The 18,843-nt window shown below is 57.4% G+C and overlaps 5 protein-coding genes across 5 annotated transcripts; 2 read left to right on the top strand and 3 right to left on the bottom strand.

The window, feature by feature from the left end:
* Positions 1 to 2,197: 2,197 nt before the first annotated feature.
* INS49_012623 (uncharacterized protein) lies at positions 2,198 to 6,883 on the top strand (the record flags this gene model as incomplete). The annotated part of the gene is made up of 8 exons (XM_043173326.1): positions 2,198 to 2,258; positions 2,470 to 3,192; positions 3,264 to 3,660; positions 3,721 to 4,013; positions 4,885 to 4,949; positions 5,072 to 5,261; positions 5,337 to 6,390; positions 6,445 to 6,883. The coding sequence occupies 8 exons, from the start codon at positions 2,198 to 2,200 to the stop codon at positions 6,881 to 6,883; spliced, it is 3,222 nt and encodes a 1,073-aa protein (XP_043022623.1).
* A 561-nt stretch (positions 6,884 to 7,444) lies between these two features.
* INS49_012622 (uncharacterized protein) lies at positions 7,445 to 8,276 on the bottom strand (the record flags this gene model as incomplete). Its single annotated transcript, XM_043173325.1, has 2 exons — positions 7,445 to 7,920; positions 8,048 to 8,276. 2 exons carry the CDS (start codon positions 8,274 to 8,276, stop codon positions 7,445 to 7,447), a joined length of 705 nt encoding a protein of 234 aa, XP_043022622.1.
* Positions 8,277 to 8,953: 677 nt separating this feature from the next.
* Positions 8,954 to 9,884, bottom strand: INS49_012621 (uncharacterized protein; the record flags this gene model as incomplete). The annotated part of the gene is made up of 4 exons (XM_043173324.1): positions 8,954 to 8,972; positions 9,038 to 9,341; positions 9,449 to 9,572; positions 9,672 to 9,884. The coding sequence occupies 4 exons, from the start codon at positions 9,882 to 9,884 to the stop codon at positions 8,954 to 8,956; spliced, it is 660 nt and encodes a 219-aa protein (XP_043022621.1).
* A 366-nt stretch (positions 9,885 to 10,250) lies between these two features.
* INS49_012620 (uncharacterized protein) lies at positions 10,251 to 11,074 on the top strand (the record flags this gene model as incomplete). Its single annotated transcript, XM_043173323.1, has 3 exons — positions 10,251 to 10,260; positions 10,328 to 10,435; positions 10,515 to 11,074. The coding sequence occupies 3 exons, from the start codon at positions 10,251 to 10,253 to the stop codon at positions 11,072 to 11,074; spliced, it is 678 nt and encodes a 225-aa protein (XP_043022620.1).
* A 1,549-nt stretch (positions 11,075 to 12,623) lies between these two features.
* Positions 12,624 to 15,735, bottom strand: INS49_012619 (uncharacterized protein; the record flags this gene model as incomplete). The annotated part of the gene is made up of 4 exons (XM_043173322.1): positions 12,624 to 12,628; positions 12,682 to 13,740; positions 14,617 to 15,338; positions 15,512 to 15,735. The coding sequence occupies 4 exons, from the start codon at positions 15,733 to 15,735 to the stop codon at positions 12,624 to 12,626; spliced, it is 2,010 nt and encodes a 669-aa protein (XP_043022619.1).
* Between the last annotated feature and the right edge of the window lie 3,108 nt (positions 15,736 to 18,843).

The following is an 18,843-nucleotide window of genomic DNA, read 5'->3' as shown; positions in this document are numbered from 1 at the left end:
AAGAAGATTAAGCCAGCCTTCCACACGTACGTGACCCCGAGTTGTGCTCGATCAGTCGGCGAGGTCTTGATCGTGGAGTCGACACCGACTTCTTCCTGCTGCGAAGGGGTCTGGAAGGTCAAGGGGACGGAGAGGAGGCGCTGCCTCGGCGCACGCCGGTCTGGCTGCGGAGGCACACACTGATTGACAACCATCGTGATCCCTGGTGCCGGAGACGCATGCAGAGTGTTTCCGCTCTGCGCAATTTCAGAACCGAGTAGGAGACAAGGCTCCGGATTGGTAGAGGCCGAAGTGGGGGTTTTGTCCTTTGTCACTCGATTCCACTGTGCGCCAAGCCTGAATGCTGTGATGATCTTGGAGGATTCCCACTCCACCGACGCGCCTGGAATTCCGTGACAAAAACAGGACCAGACTGTGACCGGGGATTTCCAAATCCTGGATGGCCTTGGGCGTGCAGGAGCTTGTCGTCCGTGTTTCCCGTCGGTGGCTCGGCCGGTTGGGCCGGTCAAGAGCGTGCCAAGCTGGGTTCGCACCAAGTACTAGAGATCGAGATACGATCCCAAGGCAGTGGCCTTCGTCTCCGTCCTTGCGCTTGTGCTCGTCCCGATTGCCACGCCCGCCCACGACGGATCGACCGCCGTTGGCAGCTCGGACCAGGATGGATGGATAGCAGTGTAAAGGGCTGTGTGATGTTGGAAGAGATGATTCGCGTCGTCACGTCAAGGTCAACATCATATGATGGTCTAACTTCTCTCGTCTGGGGATATTTGTGCCGAGTTGGATAGTGTTTCCATTCACAGCGCACCCGGAACCGGGTGCGGGATCGCAATTCGCACGGAGCCGATACAATGGTTGAAAAGGGGGTTGCACTTGCGACATGCTTGTACCGTTACCTGACGGCCTGAGTGGCAGAGAACTCCAGCGACAAGCTCGACGTCGAGCACGACAGGGCGACAGACACGACAAGCGCTGAGGAAGCCATGCAATGCTTGGTTCGGCCGAAACAGCACAGGCAGACTTGAATATTGGATTTCCTATTCTGCTAAATTGCGGCCAGGTTGAGCAGCGACGGAGATGGTGACCTGCAGCGGTGCGAGGCAGGCGATGGGTGACCCGGCAATAATGCGAGACTGGGAGTCCCCGCCACAGGGATTACATTGCTCCAGTCTGGATGCTTTGTAATGTGGAAACGATAACTTTGCCTCCCGTTTTCTCGAAGACGTGGAGCACGGCACTTTGTACTGTACATGGCGGGCGGCGGGCAGCCACTGGCAAGAAAAAGTATCTTCCCTGCTCCGTGTTGCACTCCTCTGCTAGGCCCTGTCAGAAGGGCTGGTGGCTGGCCCCATTTCAATCTCTCGAGTGGCAGGAAAGGCAGGAGGAGCACGAGGGAGGGAGGCCGGTGGCCCTGGGTGGGCGAGCGAGAGGAGGGCAGGACGGCAGGACGGCAGGAAGCAACGGGGGTGGGACACCGGGGCCCGTTCCTTGCCATTTATTACTGAGCCCACTTCCCACACCACGTCATCGCCCCAAATCCGTGACGTCTTGTTTTTTTCTCTTCCCTCAACTCTTTTTTCCTACGCACCCAGGCAAATCGATCGCACGCCCACGCCGCGCCTGCGCCCACAATCACCACCACACCGGACCTGGGACCTGGATCTGTATCTGGACCCGGACCTGACCTTGTGCTGCACGCATCCTGCATCTGCACGGCCACTGCCCACCCGTATTTCTGTCCAGGAGGTGGCATCGTCACTGCCACGTCGTCCCACCACCACCATTGACGACCTCCTTTGCCTGCCCATCCGGAGGTTTGTGAGACAGACTGCACGAGACAAGGACACAGAAGAAAGCAAGAGCGCCAGACAGATAACAAACCGTTGCATTTTGTGAACTCCCAGACCAGCGAGCCTAGCATCGTATCTATCCGTCTATCGTCCGTCTATCATTCAGTCACATCAGTCCATCAGTTAGCCAGCCAGCCTTAACCAGCCGGCCTAACAGACCCGGCCGCCAGTCGCTCACATTCCCTCGGCTTGTGTCACTCTGCTCCTCCCGAGGAGTGACCTCATGAGGACATTTTAACTTTCTCCCATCTAACCCACCTACCTCCTCTTTGCGACGCTCTTTCTTGCCCATTTCGTCATCGCCCTCACCCGCCCTTCCTCGTGCCAGATCATTCAATTCCTCGACCACAATGGCTGGCGATAGCGACTCCAAGTCGCCCAAAACAACCAATGCTACCACAAACCGCCCAGGTTAGTCATATGCAACCCCCTCAATCCATTCTGTCCGTTCCAATCATCATCACCGCCGTCATCATCATCACAATTCATCACCAGCCGTTTTACCACGGTCCGCCACCACCACTTCACCACCCATCACCATCACCATCACTGTCACCACGCACTTGATTCCTCCTGCAATCAATTGGAATACCATGCCGACGAATACTTTTCCCACATCTAGATGCCGCGGCCGACTCCAAACCTTCAGAGATCGTAGCGAAGACCGAACCGTCCAACGGCGAACCCGCTAAGCCACTTGCGCCACCTCCCCGTCCCAACCAGGCGGCGAAGGGCAACACGCCCGACTACTTTGGCCTGACAGGCCCCGGAGGCTCGTTGAACCAAGAGCCCAACCCCTTTGAGAGGTCATTCGGTGGTGATCCTACACTCGGCGCCAACGGTGGCCCTCCCGAGACCCCAGGAGGCACCAAGTTGCCTCCTGTCGCAGCCATCACCTCGCCGTCGTCGCTCCTTCCCGGCACTGGGTCGACGCCCTTCAACTGGGGCGGTGGGTCGCTGCGCACCGGGCCGCTCAGTCCAGCCATGCTCTCAGGCCCTCAGACCGACTACTTTGGCGACCAATTCCGCGGTGGCTTTCCCACGCCCAATGAGTCCTCGCTTCGAACTGGTTTGACCCCTGGCGGGAGTGGATCTATGTTCCCTGTGGTTGGAAGCCCTAATACTGCTGCCATCTTCAACCTCGCCGGTGGTGGTGCCACACCAAGCACTGTTGACTTTCACCGCACGGCTATGAGGGCGGCTGCCGCTGAGCGTGAACAACAAGCCCAACAACCATTGCCTGCGACGTCACAGCCACAGGAAATCAGCAACGGTGCACCGGCCGTCAAGTCTGAGGCCAAGCCCACTGGACCTTTTGATAACCACGACAACGACGCGGCCAACGGTCTGTTCATGCTGGCACAAGGCAGAACGGTGCCCAGCAACAGAGCCAGTATCCTTTACCGCCTCAGCCAGCAGACCACGGCCACCCGGCGCCTGCTGTCCAACATCCCAACCCCAACATGAACGGTAACTCCACTCAAAATGGCCGAGCATCTCGAGGTGCTAGTGAGGCCGCAAGCGCGCAGTCAGACGAGAGCGAGCATGCCCGACCCATCACCAGGGGTAAAGGCAAACGCAACTCGGGCTCGGGAGCTGCCGCGACAAACGGCAGGCGGAAGGCCGATGAGGCCCCAGCCAGGGCCCCTGCAAGCAAAAAGGCGAAGACTAACACTGCCGATGCCCCGCCATCCGTCGGATCTGACGAACAAATGGATGATGACTCTGACCATGATGACGCTGGCGGAGACAACAAGCCAAAGCACAAGATGACCGAGGAAGAAAAGAGAAAGAATTTCCTCGAGCGTAACCGGTGAGTAGAACAAAACTCAGCCTGATGAATCTCGTTAATCCGGATGCTAACGATGAACAGTGTCGCCGCTTTGAAATGTCGCCAGCGCAAGAAGCAGTGGTTGGCAAATCTTCAGAACAAGGTTGACCTCTATCAGACGGAGAACGACCAGCTGACACAGCAGATTGCTGCACTCAGGGAAGAAGTTGTCAATCTGAAGACGCTGCTGTTGGCGCATAAGGACTGCCCTGTGACGCAACAACAGGGGCTCCAAGGTGCTTACATGGCTGGGATGGAGCCATATAACGCCCAGATGAACCCGTACGGGATGGCTGCACCGATGCCAAACCACCAGATGATGCCTGCCCAAGCAGGTCAGCGTCGTTTCTCATAGCGGAAGGGGTCCTCGAGCGGGATGCAAAAGTTTCCCGCTGCGAGAACGGAAGGCCCGCGGTTTGGTTGTAACATATTCATTTCGTCACGGTGACATTCCCTGGCTTAGCGGGCATTGGCTGTAAAAAGTATACGGAGCAGTCCATCACAAGGGGACAGGGGAAACCAAGGTGTCTTCTTCACGGTCCAAGGGCATACATACGGAAAAGGGGGCGTTCTTGGTGTGGTCTGCACTCTCTTTCGGTGGCGTTCGGGAGGGGGTCTGGGATGGCCTGGATTCTCAGGCCTGGATATATGATATTGCACGCAGTATCGGCTACGCTTACTGTCGTATCTTCGCGCGAGAATTCTGTGCCTGACCTCGACTATTTGATAGCAGCATATGGCAAGTCAAGGTCAACAGGACTCAATTATTTGGAGCTCTACAAAGAAACAACAATAAATGTCTTACTGCAGCCTATGTAATCGACTCAAGTTATCGTTAGAATTGGCCTCAGTAAAATGCAAGGAATTGTGGCAACTGCCTTGTGGCTCTTCTGTTCTGGGAATGGCAGCTCCAAGGAAAAGAGTACAAGCCCTCGTCGAAAGAGTGAAATCATACCTGGACTGTACTATGTAGTAGGCTTTTCCCCGGTGGTAGGGGGGGGGGGGTGGTGTGGTGTAATGTCCCCACCTGCAGGCCGTTGCTGTTCGGCGGGTCTCGACAGCCCGTTTTGGCCTAGCGCTGGTCTCTTTCGTTGTACTAGCAGTAAACAGTCGGCTTTTGGGGGAAGAGACAGACACCTCTAGATGGGGGCAGGCCCGTTCCCGCGGCATATTGATGGACCCCCAGCACCACTGACCTCGCAAAAGCACGAAAGCCTGCGTCGCGAGCGCTCAGCATCGATTATAAGCGCGCAGAAATCCCGGCATCTGATGTGCAGTATTGAAACACACGACATTCCGAGAATCAATTCGACGATTCGACGCGTCTTGCAGCGCTGAGGGAACAGTCGCGAGGGGCACCACCGCCTTTGGCCTCTGACCCGCGTGCCCATAGCGACGACCTGCAAACATAACACGCGACGCCGACGACAACATACCGCCGCCATCCCTATACACACCCTCACTGAATGCGCTCCATTCTGAGATCCCGTCAATGACGACCGTCGTGCGGACCCGGCACCCTCTGGAAGCATTGAGCATGAGCAATCAGTCTAAGCCCAGCCGGACAAGCAAGCGCCGTGCGGGTATGTACAGCTCCAGCTTATGGCCGGCGATTGGATGAATGATGGTTACTGACGATGCTTCTCGCCGTTTTACAGCGAACTCCGTGTATGACGAGCAAGATGGCGACTTCCTCTTCACGCGCGGTTCAAAGAGACAGAAGACGGTGTCATCCCCAGCGTCCCCGCCCGCTCCAGAACCAAAACCAGTAGCAAAAGCTGCAGCGAAGAAAGCCCCAGGAAGACCACGTAACGGCACCAAACGCCCTGCGTCATCGCCGCCACCGCCAACGAGCAAGGAGGAGGAGCTACCTCTTAGGACCTCTAAACGGTCGACACGGAGGAAACTCGATTCTTCATCGCTCGCGCCAGATAAGCCATTGGTGGTGCCAAGGAAGCGCCCTACGCGGAGGACAAAGTCACCACCTGTCGAAGACATCGCCGAGGAAGAACCCGGGCCGGAACCAGTAACTGTACTCGCGCCCACATCTGCGAAGCGAACCAATGGGACTAGACAAGCATCCAAGGATGATAGCGCAAGGAAGGGCGTTCGCAAGAGCACACGCAAGCAACAAGCACCACCGGTGGAAGATGACTCGCAAGCGACGCCCGAGCATGTTGACAAGTCCCTCGAAAGAGATCCGAATGCGCAGAAGATAGCACTGCCGTTTAGCGACACCCCTATCAACGACCGGAACAAAGATTTCCGCAGGAACCGGGCCGCAGGCGCAGGTGGCGGGCGACGGAGCAGTGTAGGGCTGCGAGGGAGGCGGGCCAGCTCTCTGATTGAGAGCGGTCACAGCGCGATCCCGCACCGAGAGGTTGGCGCGTCGGAATTCTTCAAGCATATCGAGTCAGAGGGGCTGAGCGAACCAAGAAGGATGAAGCAACTTCTGACGTGGTGTGGGGAGAGGGCTTTGAGCGAAAAGCCGAAGCACGGGACAGCAGGAGCGCCCGCGGTGCTGGGTGCTCGCGCGATACAGGACGCACTGTTGAAAGAGTTTGGGTCCAAGTCGGAATTCTCAGACTGGTTCAGCAGGGAGGATGAACCGTCTGCTGCTGCTGCTCCAAAGAAGCCTGTGGTCATCAAGCCAAACCCGATCAATGTTGAGCATGAGGAGAAGATTGCTGCTTTGGAAGCGCGCATAAAACGGTAGGCGCTCCCGGTTCGACTGGCAACTCTGCGGGTGCTAACGAGACAAAACAGATTAAAGGAAACCCGCAAATCATGGCGTGCCCTGCAGGCACCTCTACCGCAAGTTTCACCTTTGTACCCAGAAGACGGCGATCCCAAGAAGGCGCCACTACCAGACACATCGCTTCTCGACGCAGAAGAGGTCAGAATGCTCGAATCTCTGACGGACCCGTCCTCGTCATTTGCACACCTAAAATCAACCACAAGAACGCGGCTGCAAACTGTCCAGTCGGGGGTGGAATTTAAGGTCGACCATCTCGCGGACAGCGTGCATAAGATGGATTTAAGAGTAGTGACGGCGGGAAGGCAGGCAGACAAGGTCCTCGCGTTGAGCTCGGAGAGATTAAAGGAACGAGAAGAGAAGGAGCGGCAGGCGGCGGGCACGAAAGCACTGCCAACGATGGAAGTGTTGAGGAGTCTGAGCAGGATATTGCCCGAGAATGGAGGATAGGCTCGACCATTGGCCATAAGCGCCGCCACAGGAACAAAAACCTAAGCCTGAGCCTGAGCCTGAGCCTGGTGTTTCAGGGGAAGAAGGTAGGCGGCTGGATGGCATCCACATACTCGCTCAGCATGAGCACCACCGTCGCACGCCCCCATGCGATAACCAGCGGATTGTCTTTTCCCCGGGAGTGGTTCCACACGATGTGACGACAGTTTATGAAAGGAGAGTCAAGGGTTGGTGGAACCTTTGTTGGATGTGCTGAGCAAATCCGGACTGCAGCTCCCCTTGACCCAGATAACCTGGCCTGGGGGCGACAAGGCTGGACTATTCTACATTGTACATACTGGCCTCCTAAATACCCGCACACAAATGACAATGCTACAGCATGACAGTGCTGTTGAACACCTATGAACCCGTCCTTACTATAGCGGTTGTCGGACCGCGCAGATGCGTCTGTCCGTCCATCCGGCATGCCTCAACAGCCGAGGCCGCAGGACTATCACAGATTCCAGCATGTGCACTCTTCAACTCCAGACCCAAGGTAGTCCCTGGCCCTCCGTATCGGGATCATTTCCTCTCCCCCAGGGGAGGCATGAACGCCATCCCCTCCGCCTTCTCCCTGTCGTTGTTCCCCAGCACGCCGGCCGCGCTCCTCTCCTTGACGTGCCGCCGCAGCAGGTCGAGGACCTCGCTGCCGCGCCACCGCGCGGGCACGGGCCTGAAGGCGGGCCTGAAGGTGCCGATGGTCTGCGCCCACTCGCCCTTGGCCGGGCTGGCCGGCTCCAGCTTCTCCCTCTTGCCGCCGCCCGCGCCCTGGTCGCTCAGGTACGGCTCCGAGTTTTGCAGGCCCGCGGCCGGGGTGTTGCTGCTGGGATTGTTACCGTCCTCGGGCTGCGTCGCCCAGTAGTAGATGTCCCAGTCGTTCTCGTCCAGGAACCGGTCGTACTGCGCCATCTGCTCGGGGGTCATGCGCGGCAGGTAGGCGGCCGCGAAGGTGCTGAGGAGGAGGTCCGACTCGAGGGTGCCGCGCTTGCGGGACTGGTCTGTTGGTGCGTGTGATGGCACATGTCAGCAGGATGAAGCACACAGGCATAAACTAGGGTGGAAGAAGTATACCCCTCCCACCACTGGGGAGAGTACAAGGGCGGGCGACGAGGAATCATCACGTACAGGTTAACCTGGCACGCATCGTCTCTGCGTCCTCGCCCGTGCGCCGCAGCGGCTCGATCCTGAACTTGGCGCCCTCGAGCTCGCCCACGCCCATCTCGTGGCCCGGGACTGGGTCGAAGGGGCCGCTGTTGCTGTGCTGCCACCGTGCCGGCACCGCTGAGGCGACGACGGGGCGGGCGCTCAGGATGCGCCGCGAGGCCGGGCGGAGGGCGCGGGGGATGGACATCATGGTGGGGGACAAGTTGTGTTTTCGGGTGATATCTAGTGTCTCCGTGAGAACAATTGACAATCACATTCAGTATCGTGGGGGGGGGGGATGCTCGGAATTGGAAATGGTTGTCAAAAGAATGTAAAATGTCCAACCCATGGTCCAGTGCCGTCATAGATTATCCACCAAACTACCTAGGTACCGAGGCCTGCCGTGATCCCGCCCGGCGCGTTCTCAATCTCGGCATCGGGGGCCCAGACACCAGCAGGGATCATTCCGCTGCGGGTGCTTAAAACTCCTCGGAACAGGTCGCACGGACCGATCTCGTGAGAGGTCTGACTTTGTGCAATTGGTTTCACTCCGAGATGGCGAATGCAGCAGACGGCCAAACACCCAGTGAGCCGACACATCTCCAGCCTGCCAGAATTGTCTCGACGTTGTTCAGCTCAAGGGCGATATGTAAACAGCAGATCAGCATCACCCGACATTTCACACTGTCCTGAACAGTCCATCAGAGTTCAGGTAGCCAGACCATGATCTGTTCATCTCGTAGCTATCCACCATTCCGTGTGTCTGCCGATTCAAGTGTACATATATCTGAGTAACTCCCATATGACCGTGACCGACTGCTTTTGCCCCAACCATATGCTTCATGAACTCCGGGAATCATAAGCCATCGTGCCCGACGGTTTCTCACTTTAGATAAGGTGCTTGGACCTGGACAAGAGAGCACAAGAATCAGTACTGTGCCATAGAAAAGATACAGGGCAGGGGACACGGACCTGAAGTACGCCCGCAGGTACAGGATCTGCCAGACCCAGAGCACGATCAGGATGAAGGTGGTGCAGAAGCCGAACCACTTGACGCGGTTGTTGGTGCTCTCGTTCGTGTCGCGCAGCTTCTGCTCGCGCGTCCGCAGGTAGTCCATCTCGCCCACGACCTCGGAGACCATCTCCTCCATACGGCGAAGGTCAGCCTCGACCGGCTTGAGCTTCTCAGTGGCCTGGATTGCGGACCAGTCCTTCGCGTCGGCGCCGATGTCGATGTCGAGCTCGACGTGGCGGGTCGTGTCGCCGACGTTCCTGGCTGTTGCGGGCTTGTGTGTCAGCGGCGTGTTTCTTATAGTGGCAGTAGTAGAGCTTGGTGGTAGCGGTTGTTGTGGTGGTGGCAAGCATTGGGGGGCAGCAGCGTACATCCTGTCAACAGGTTCTCGAAGCAGACATCGAACGCGGCGTCGGCGTGGGACGTGAAGACTGTCCTTTGCTCGCCGGCGACGTCTTGTGGCCGGCCGTACTCGTTCCCTACGGCATCACGGATCTGTGCATTGGCGACAGCAGCTGTCAGCATCATTCAGGACAAGACAAGGTCCTGTCTCGCAGCAGGACAGGGACGTCGGCGGTGACCAGAGCGACTCACGTGCATGTTCACCCGCATGCCATCTCCTTTGGTCCCACTGACGATCGCCGTCACCACCACCAATGTGTCCCTGGCGACGAAATTCCGTATGCATCGTTCTTTCTTGCTGTCGTGTGACTGTGATGTTGCTTGCAGGTCGAACTTCAATGCATTGGCGCAGGCGATGAAGAGGACCAGGCTGCAGACGTACTGCAGCGATCGTGGGAGCGCCATGGTTGTTGTGGTGGACGCTGTTTGTGTTTGGGCGGGAGGGAGCTTCTTGAGGGACAGTTACAGCCTGGCTTTCTCGACAGCGTTCGATACGGCCCTTACTGTAAAGGTGTCGCGTTCACTTACGGTCTAGCTCAATGCCAGGGGTAGCTCCCTCACCCCTGGCCTATCAGGGCAGCCGTATCAACATTAGTGTGGGGCCGATTGCCCCTCGAGCCTTGCCCGACTCCAGCCTTGCTGCTCCATGCTCCAGTTCTTTGTCGCTGCTGCACTCCTCTACCCGACCGTTCAACCTTCGCGACACCACCAGGACTAGGGATAGAGTCAACACAGCAACGCACCAGTGGAACCCAGAACAGCGCATTCAAGATGCCGAAGTGTAAGACAACTCCCAATGCTAGACACGTTATCAGCAGCCGTCAACTAACACGCAAGTCTCCGTACAGTCTTCTGCGACTACTGCGATGTCTACCTCACCCACGACTCGATGAGCGTGCGCAAAGCACACAACAGCGGTCGCAACCACCTGCGAAATGTGATAGATTACTACCAACGTGCGATACACCTGCTTCCCTCCCTCAGTCCCTCCAAGCATCACATCTCATCGCGCTAACACCCGAGTTCTTCCCGCAGAGATCGGCCACGAGAAAGCCCAATCAGTCATCGACTCCATCACCTCCTCCTACGCCGCCGAGGGCCAGGCCCAAAACAACCCCTTGCTGCCCGAGAACCAGCCCGGCGCCCGCGGCGCGTTCCCCGCCGGCATGCCCTTCCCGCCGCCCTTCCCGGGGGGCATTCCGCCGCCAGGCTTCCCGGCCCTGCCAGGTGCTGCTGCTGCCGCCGCCGCCGCCTCCGCACCGGGCGCCCCGCCACCACCGGGCAACTTCCCCTTCCCGCCTCCCGTGCGCCCCGGCTCCAACCAGGCCTTCCCGCCGTTCCCCCCGCCGCCAGGCGCCGGCGGCGCGCCCAACCTGCCGCCCATGCCCATTCCCCCGCCGGGCAGCGCCGGCGGCCTTCCGTTCCCACCGCCCGGTGGCCTGCCGTTCCCTCCTCCGGGGGCTGGAGGAGCCGGCGCGCCGCCAAACTTCCCGTTCCCACCTCCTGGTGGGTTCCCTGCCGGCATGCCGCCTTTCAACCCTGCTGGTGGTCCTCCCTTGGGGCCTCCTGGAGCAGCGCCGGGCGAGGGAAGGTGATGATGGGAGCGTTTCGTTCGAGAACCGGTCGTCAGTGGAGCAGCGGTACTGTCAGTCAGGGCTTGGGAGACCGAGACTGCTGTGTGTTCAAGCATTATCTTCGTGCGCCGTTGGTCGGTTGAGCTACATGCTGAAATGGCATGGTTCGGGAGAATGGCGTTTTGGCGTTGGGGAGCACGGTCGACACAGACATCAAAAGGGAGACATGGAGATTGCTGGCACGTTCAAGACGAAAGGAAAGGTGGTAATTCACATGGTCGCCATGAAGTCCGCAGTACAGGAGATCCTCGATGGACGGGCCAGACAGAATTCAAGGCTCCCTCGACAAGCAACGCATGGTCAAGGATGACAAAGCTGATACGCATGTCACTCTTTGCTTCGCTTTTTAGGCGGGCGGATCGCGTGCTCAGTTGTACAGTTTTCAAGAAGAGTGTGAACCAAAGCGTCGTTTTAGCAGATATGTTCCCATTCTTCCATACCCAGGAACACGGAATGAGATCATCCTAAGCAATTCAGGCTCCAGAATCCATCACCTGAGCGGAGCGTGACACAAACTTCTTCGTCAAAAGGCCGTTAGGTATCATTCATCAGCTGCTAGTCAGATACAGGGAAAGGCTATCTATAGTATACAGCAGGTAAAGGTCCAGGTCATTCCGTCATCCAGGTCATCCACCCGTGCCAGCTTGACATGCTCAAAAACAAGAAAAGGGAAATCGAGACACATAATTCCAAGGCGCTCTGGCTCTCCTCCGTAGCTTTTCAGTGAAGCAAAATATGCAAAACAAGGGACAAAAACACGTCAGAATTTCTTTTCTGTATCCTGCCCCCTCTCTCTGCGCGAAACATCGAGAAAGAGAGCCTAATGTGGAAAGCTGTCGCTCATACTGCCTCACCGCGCGCTTGTCGTTGTGATAACCATGTTCATGAGGGCCCAACGCCAAAGTCATGGTCCCTTCCCATCCATCGTCAAGTCCGTCCTCCGTCGCCCTTTGTACATCCTGTCGTCATATTGTCCACAACGTATCTGTGTGTGGATGTCGTTGCGTCGTGACGTGGAGCGTATAGGTGGGACCCATCATCATCAAAGAAAAGCCTTGGTTAAAAGAAAAAGTTGAAAATCGTCCGTCATGAAAAGTAAAGTCATAAAAGTGAAGCTCTTGGTGTAGATGTCTCCACGCCTCTTGCTTCCCGGGCCATGCTCCAGCCTGCTTCGACATGGAAAACCGGCCAGTCGCTCCGGGAATTTGCTGCGAATTGCTACAGCTTCAATGGCACCCATGCTTGCTGTACCTGGCTAGGACGCTGGCCATGCTCCAATGAGCTGGGTACTCCCATTTTCCTGGTTCAACTGCCATCAACCTGTTTGGGCATTCTCCGCGGCTGTGAGAACGCGCTCCGATAGCCATCCCGGCGGATGACATCAACCACGCCGTCACGAACCTCCCGAGGGCCAGATATCTTCTGCCGTAGCTCATTGCTTCTTTTCTCGCGTCTTTTATCGCTTAACCGCCTAGTCAGGGCCCCCAAGTTCTGAGACATGGACCACCTTCTAGTCTCAGAAGTCCGAGGAGGAGTCGCGCGATCTGCACTTCCGTTTCCAGTCGTACCGACATGTTGGCCCCTTATGCTGCCCAGGCTGTTTGATCGGGACCAGAACAGTCGACGGCGCCCGTCTCCATCAGGTGCGGTCGAGGGGCGTTCCGTTTTACTGGCCTTCTTGCGAAGGGAGCCCACACTTCCGCGGTGCTTGACCACGCGCAAATTTCCACTAGGGGTCCGTCTGATTGTCCTTCTGTCCGGACCGTCGGTGAAGTCGTCTACATCTTGGAGAGGCATGATGGCAAAAGTCCGTTTCATGCGCTCACTGAGGCTCCTCTTCGGTGGAGGGGGCCGATTGTCAATGGCCGGATACCGCATGACCTCTTCGTCGTCATCGTCCATGTCGTACACCCCGTCATCAGCGTAGTGACTCGAATAATACGATGGCCGCCAGTCAGGGTGAAGTCGGGTCTCATCCATGGGCTGTTCGTGTGGGAGCGACTCGCCGTATGACTGGTCCACCTCATGGTCGTCCATAGTGCCTTTGCGTATGTTCTTGCTCAGGGACAAGGTTCTCGCCAGAAATCCAGGACGAGTGTCACGGTTTGGAGAAGGCCCGTAGGATGCGTACGAGTGCCGCCGTTTGTTCAGTGCCCGACGCACTAGAGAAGGTGCCCGCATGGGCTTGTCATCCAGCTCATCGTAGAAATTGCCTAGCATTCTGGTCTTCTCCTCTGCAGGTGTCAGGCCGGAAGGAGTCGCAGGAATGAACTTGATGGCGGGGGGCTCCGGAGGCTCTCGAGGGTTTCTCAAGGGAGAGTCGACACTGTCCAGAGTAAACGTTGGCTGCGCTAGAGGTGTCATAGGTTCCTCGACGGAGACTCCATCGACCTCTGTGGTCGTGATGGTAGGCCGGTCCGGCCTCTCAGTGGATTGACTCCCGGGATCGCCATCCGAGCTTTCAGACGGCCTATGATCAACCATGAGAATAGACCTGTTCTGGTGAGGGAACATGCTGATTGCCCTGGCTTCCCCGATATCCGCTGCCGATGTCCCATTCGTTTCTACAGAAGCCTGTGAAAACGGTGTTGCCTTGGCGGAGAGCAGCATTTCTCCGATCCTCGACGCTGACTGTCGCGGGTGATGGGTTTCAGCTCGATCTTGGTCATCATTTGCTGGGATATGTTCCAGGGAAGGAACGGCGTGCACAGTGACTACCGGCGGGTGTCTCTGTTCATCGCGACCTGTCGGCTCCACTGCGGCACGACCTGTTGCTGCGGCTGCAGGCTTTGGGGGAATTCCGTTAGCTTGCACGGCATTATGAGCTCGGAGACTCTCCGCAGTCAGTGAGGGAGCCCGCGAACCATTCTGCGACGTGTCTCTCGACTGGCTGCGGCTAACAGGTCGACTCGTCGGCGCGGATAAAGAGGAGGACCTTTGGGGAACAACAGGAGGAAAGTCCATGGTGCGCTGATCTCCAGGCGTTGAACCATCCGACTCTGATATTGATCGACCACGCCGGGGTGGGCGGTCAAAATAGGGAGTCAAATCTTGGCCATTTGGTAGCTTATCAAGAGGCACAGACCCAAGACTCTGACTCTTTGATCTCCTGCTGTCGGCTGACCGTAACGAGCGCTCCCGGCTGCTGGATCTGTTTGATGAATGTCGATCGGGCACGACGACGACCGGGATGCCCCCATTCTTCCAAACGTCGCGACGAGCCTTTCGGCTGCCCACAGAGTTGACTGTCGAGTTGGATGCATAGCTCTCGCGCAGTGCATCTTTGCTCTGGTCTGCAGACTGTCGTCTGGATCTGACACTATTCAGAGTCGATATTGAGCCCACAGGCGACGGTTGCCAAATTGAATCGCGCAAAGCGTCCACTCGCTTGACGTGACGCAAGGTTCTCTGCCGACGCGGAGGAGTTCCGACCAGAATCGCTTCCACTACCGTCGAAGCAGCCGATTTGGAGGACATTCCCGAAAGCCTCCTGATGTCCGCACTTGTGGCTGCATCCACATTCGCTCTTTCCGGGGCTGTGAAGCTTCTCGCGGGGTCAGGAGACTCGTAGGTGAGAATTCTACCCTGCAGCGGGAAGGCGCGCAGAGCTTTTGTGGCATTCGTAGGTGAGACAGTGAAATCGTCCACAACCTCGTGTTGTCTTTCATTGACATGCGCGCTGGGCCGCCTTTTTCGCACAGTCACATTCCTCATAAGGTTGTCATCCCATTCCTGTTCGACGTCATTGGGCGAGCTCCCGAATTCGCCGTCAAACGTGGTGAAGTCGCCTCTGGCCTTGGGCGTGGCGCTATGCTCGTCCGCCAAGCTGGGCCCCAGGCCTAGTCCAGAGCCTGAGTGGTTGTGCGGAGTAGTCTGCTTCTCGTGGCCGTTGCCATTGGTGTAGCCTTTGGCAAGCCGGACCGTGACCTCGGACGTCCTCGCAGATTGCGCGGCTGGACGTAGTGTGGACCGGCCGTCCTCTTCGTCTGAAGGCTCGGGGCTCTCCCTTGCAGTCTTGAAGGATTCGGTGCGTGACTCAGTGGTACCTTTCGACGGTATTCGATCGGCGAGAGCCGGGCGCAGTATCAAAGGTCTGGGCCGGGTGGCACTCTGCGGAGGTGTTACGTCGGGTGTGGGAGGGCTTCGTTGATTCGGTGGGGTGCTTGGGCTGGCCTTGGAGGGCACGTCCTCGGAGCTTTGGGCTGGCGTCGCGAGGGGGCTCAAGCTTGAGAGAGGGATGGAGTGGCTGCTGGAAGACGTTCTGGAATGCGCAGGTGGAGTCGGTGGGAGTTCCCCACCACTTATCCTCCGGCGTTGATGTCGCAGTGTATGGCTGCTTGCCACGAGTGAGCGGGGCTCGATATACGGAACGGAATGAATATGTGGCAGTCTTCTTACCTCTGAGCCCCCGCGCTGGGTGTTCTCGCCGAGTCCGAGCCGCCGGAGAAGCTCCCATTTGCGCTCCTGGGATGCGGGAGGACCTTGTGCCTCTTGAATACCCTCTGGCTTCTCTGGCTCTCAGGGCTCGCATCAAAATCATGTTCCGACCCGGGCGGCACGATATACTCAACCCCGGGAATTGCCATGGTGCTAGAAGTCGAGAAATACGGGGACCCAGCCATACTGATTGTCATATTCAATATTGGGTGCTCGCGCAGCAGGGCTTGCCGCTGCAAGGTCCGTGGCTTTTTGTGGTCGTCGTTCTATACTGCGGCTCGATGAATTCTGTCTCGATACGTTGGTTGCATTGTGGTGAATGATAAGATAATGATACTAGGTCGTGAGTTATGGTTATGCTCCCATGCGAAGCAAGCTGGTGGTGATCGAGCCCTGAGCCGCCTACGGAAGATGCGACCGGCTGGCTGGGCTGGCTGGCACGGGCCAAGAAGACGTTCGAGACACACGAGACCCGTCCAACGTGGCTTTCCCTGGATGAAGCCGTGGTCCGTCGTCCCGGGGCAGCAACAATGGCTACGGGGCTCCTAGGGTAGCCGTGGGTGATGCTGGGTGCGTGGCCGAGAGAAGGGCGCGAAGGGAAATTTATGTCATGCGTTGTAACAACGAAAGGGGGGAAGAAGGGAAGGATGGTGTCGGAGAGGCTATTCGCTAATCGTGCATCCGTCAAAGTCGAGGCGTAGGCCAATAAGGGAACAGGTAGCGTTGGAAAGGCTGCGCATGGCTGACGAGGGACAGGCCAAAGTTGGAAAGGAATGGCTGACGTTTCTGGGAGATGGGATGGAGGATGTGCTGAGTAGGCAGAAAAGGATGCTATTACAGCAATACTCGCGGGTTGCCCCCAACTGGAAGGAAGTGCCGCAGCCGACGACGACACGAGACTTGGGGGAAGAACGGAGATGGGAGAGAAAGGGCGGGAGGGTGTCCAGGCTGGTGGTGACAACCACTTGCGATGCGGATGCGCACGTCAGGTCAGGCGGGGAGGGACTGAAGTCACTCACTCCCACGCTCAATCCGTCAGTAAGTCATGGACGACAGTGCGGAGCGGAGCGGTGCAGTGCAGTGCGGTCCAAGGCACTCGCGCAGTCTGCCATTCAAAACAGGGAACTTGGGCTTGCCAAAACGAGGGGCTGGGGACCTGAGGGCCTGATGGGGGCAACCTTGGGGTACCTCCGGTCTCTCTGGTCGTTAGCAGGCCGGGCCGAGCAGCAAGCCCTGCACATTATGCTACGCTGCTTCCTTGGATGCACGCTTGTTGAATCCTCCATGAATGCAGATTTCTGTCCCTCCGCGAAGCCTGGAAGTCGAACGGGCAGAAGCTCAGACCTGGACATATTTTATTGCAGGATCCAAGCGTTAGAAGTCGATGCAAGGGCCCAGGTCCCAAATGGAAAAGGCAAGATCGTCGCCTCCCGGTGGGAGCTTGGGCCAGGTGCGCGTGTCAACGACGACAGAGCAATTGTTCGACGCCTTTACAATCTTGCTACTCGGCTTCTTTCCTCGCCCCTGTTCACTGCCAAGTACACGGCAAATGGAAGCCACCACAGCAGGAAATACCTGTACTGCCTCCCACCACGACGCGGCTTTGGGTGGTGTGTGGCCGCCCATTGCCCACGACGCTTCTGCAAATCATCAAGCCAACGGCCTCTACAGGCAAACCCGTCTTCTCCTTGGCCAACAGCTCGCCAGCAAGCCGGCAGGTCTCTCTATGTACCATAGTACACACTCGAATGCAGTGGCCCGCCCACCTTGCATCGGCGCGAACCCCATCAGGCAAGTCCAAATGCGACCACACTCCCGACTTACCCATCCATTCGTTCGAGACCTGCACGCCGACTTGGATAGCTTGCAGCCAACCAGGCGAGTAGCATCACCCGCGCGCTCACCTCCTACTACGCACCTCCAGACGGGGGCGTGTTCCGGTGACAAAAGATCTCAGACCTCAACAGACGCCCCAGCGGCCTCAAGGTCAGTTAGTTGTTGGGGACGAGCAACGGCCATGGCATTTCCAAGACATGACCATGATGGTTGAAGTTCCCATGAGCGACTGTCTGGTGTGCTTGTGTCTGTCTGTCAGCCAATGACACCACCAGTCGCTCAGATTCTTTGAACATGTAGACATTCCACTCGACAACACACTCACAACATCGAATCGAGACCACGTGGTAACAATGCAGAGGAGACAAAGTTTTGACTTACCACCGAGCCCGAAGTTATCGGATGGGATGGGTACCTTGATGGCCGTCCCTTCCTTCATAAAACGCGCGGCTAGGCGCTATCCATTCGCAGAGGTTCAATATCTTCGATCTCTCCCGGTCCCAGGTTACACAGCAGCTTTTAACTTCTCTTTGCGGCGCGGGCCTTCCCTCCCGGCTAATGAGCTTGCTGATTATGCATTATATCCTACGACAATACCGGAACAAACCGTCCACAGAGGATGAACAGCCGGCCAAGGCACATCGGGACGATATCTAATGTTATGCTGGTGAAGGCAGCGGATGGAATCGGACATTGAAAGGGCCATGCGACAAGTTTGCTCCACGTTACCGCTTGGCATCAGGCTGTCTCGTACTCATCCAGACCCATGGAATCTCTCAATCGTACCGGCTTGCACTCGGAAATGACTGAGCAGAGAGACCAGACAACAGGAAGTCCGTTGGGGCATCATGCGTCCAGCTGAGTTCGCGCACACGTTCTGGCCTGTAGTTGGGTCGGTACCGGTGCGTGCCGCCATTGGGAGCGGTTCGTTCTATTTCTTGTCACCTCTTTCTTCTCCGTTTGAGGTGCTTTTTTGTCCCAGCTCAAACTCGACACTCCCTCACGAACTCGCATTTGTTGACACATGCCAGTCTACCCAAGTGGGCTTGTGTGGAGTGGGCATCGTTATGTGGAGCTTCGTCCCGAATCACGGCCAGTGCCGAGCCGGTCCGGACGTTCGCCTCGGGAGTGTCCCACTTGCTTAAATTGATGACGGCCGCGACGTGCGACGAGCCCTTCAATTGACGACCAGGCATCGAGGCTCTCTGCGCTGTTGAAGTATATCATCAATGTTCATCGGCAGTATGAGCCTTGGACTGCCAGAGCAGCCGATGAGAGCACTTGTCATCGAGCAGCATCATCACTGTTGGCCAAGATGCGGTCTTATCTTTGCTTTCTCCCAACCCCACATTTGACGCCGTTGAAGAAAACCACGGAACCCCGCCAGAACAACGGGCATGGCTCTAACACACGTCATTCATTGATGCTAGCTCAACGTTGCGGCTGGCCGGCCCATG

Source organism: Diaporthe citri (genome assembly GCF_014595645.1).
Source record: "Diaporthe citri strain NFHF-8-4 chromosome Unknown scaffold_6, whole genome shotgun sequence".
Taxonomy (NCBI): Eukaryota; Fungi; Ascomycota; class Sordariomycetes; order Diaporthales; family Diaporthaceae; genus Diaporthe; species Diaporthe citri.
The sequence above is the reverse complement of the archived record's forward strand: the minus strand, read 5'-3'. Positions and strand labels throughout refer to the sequence as shown.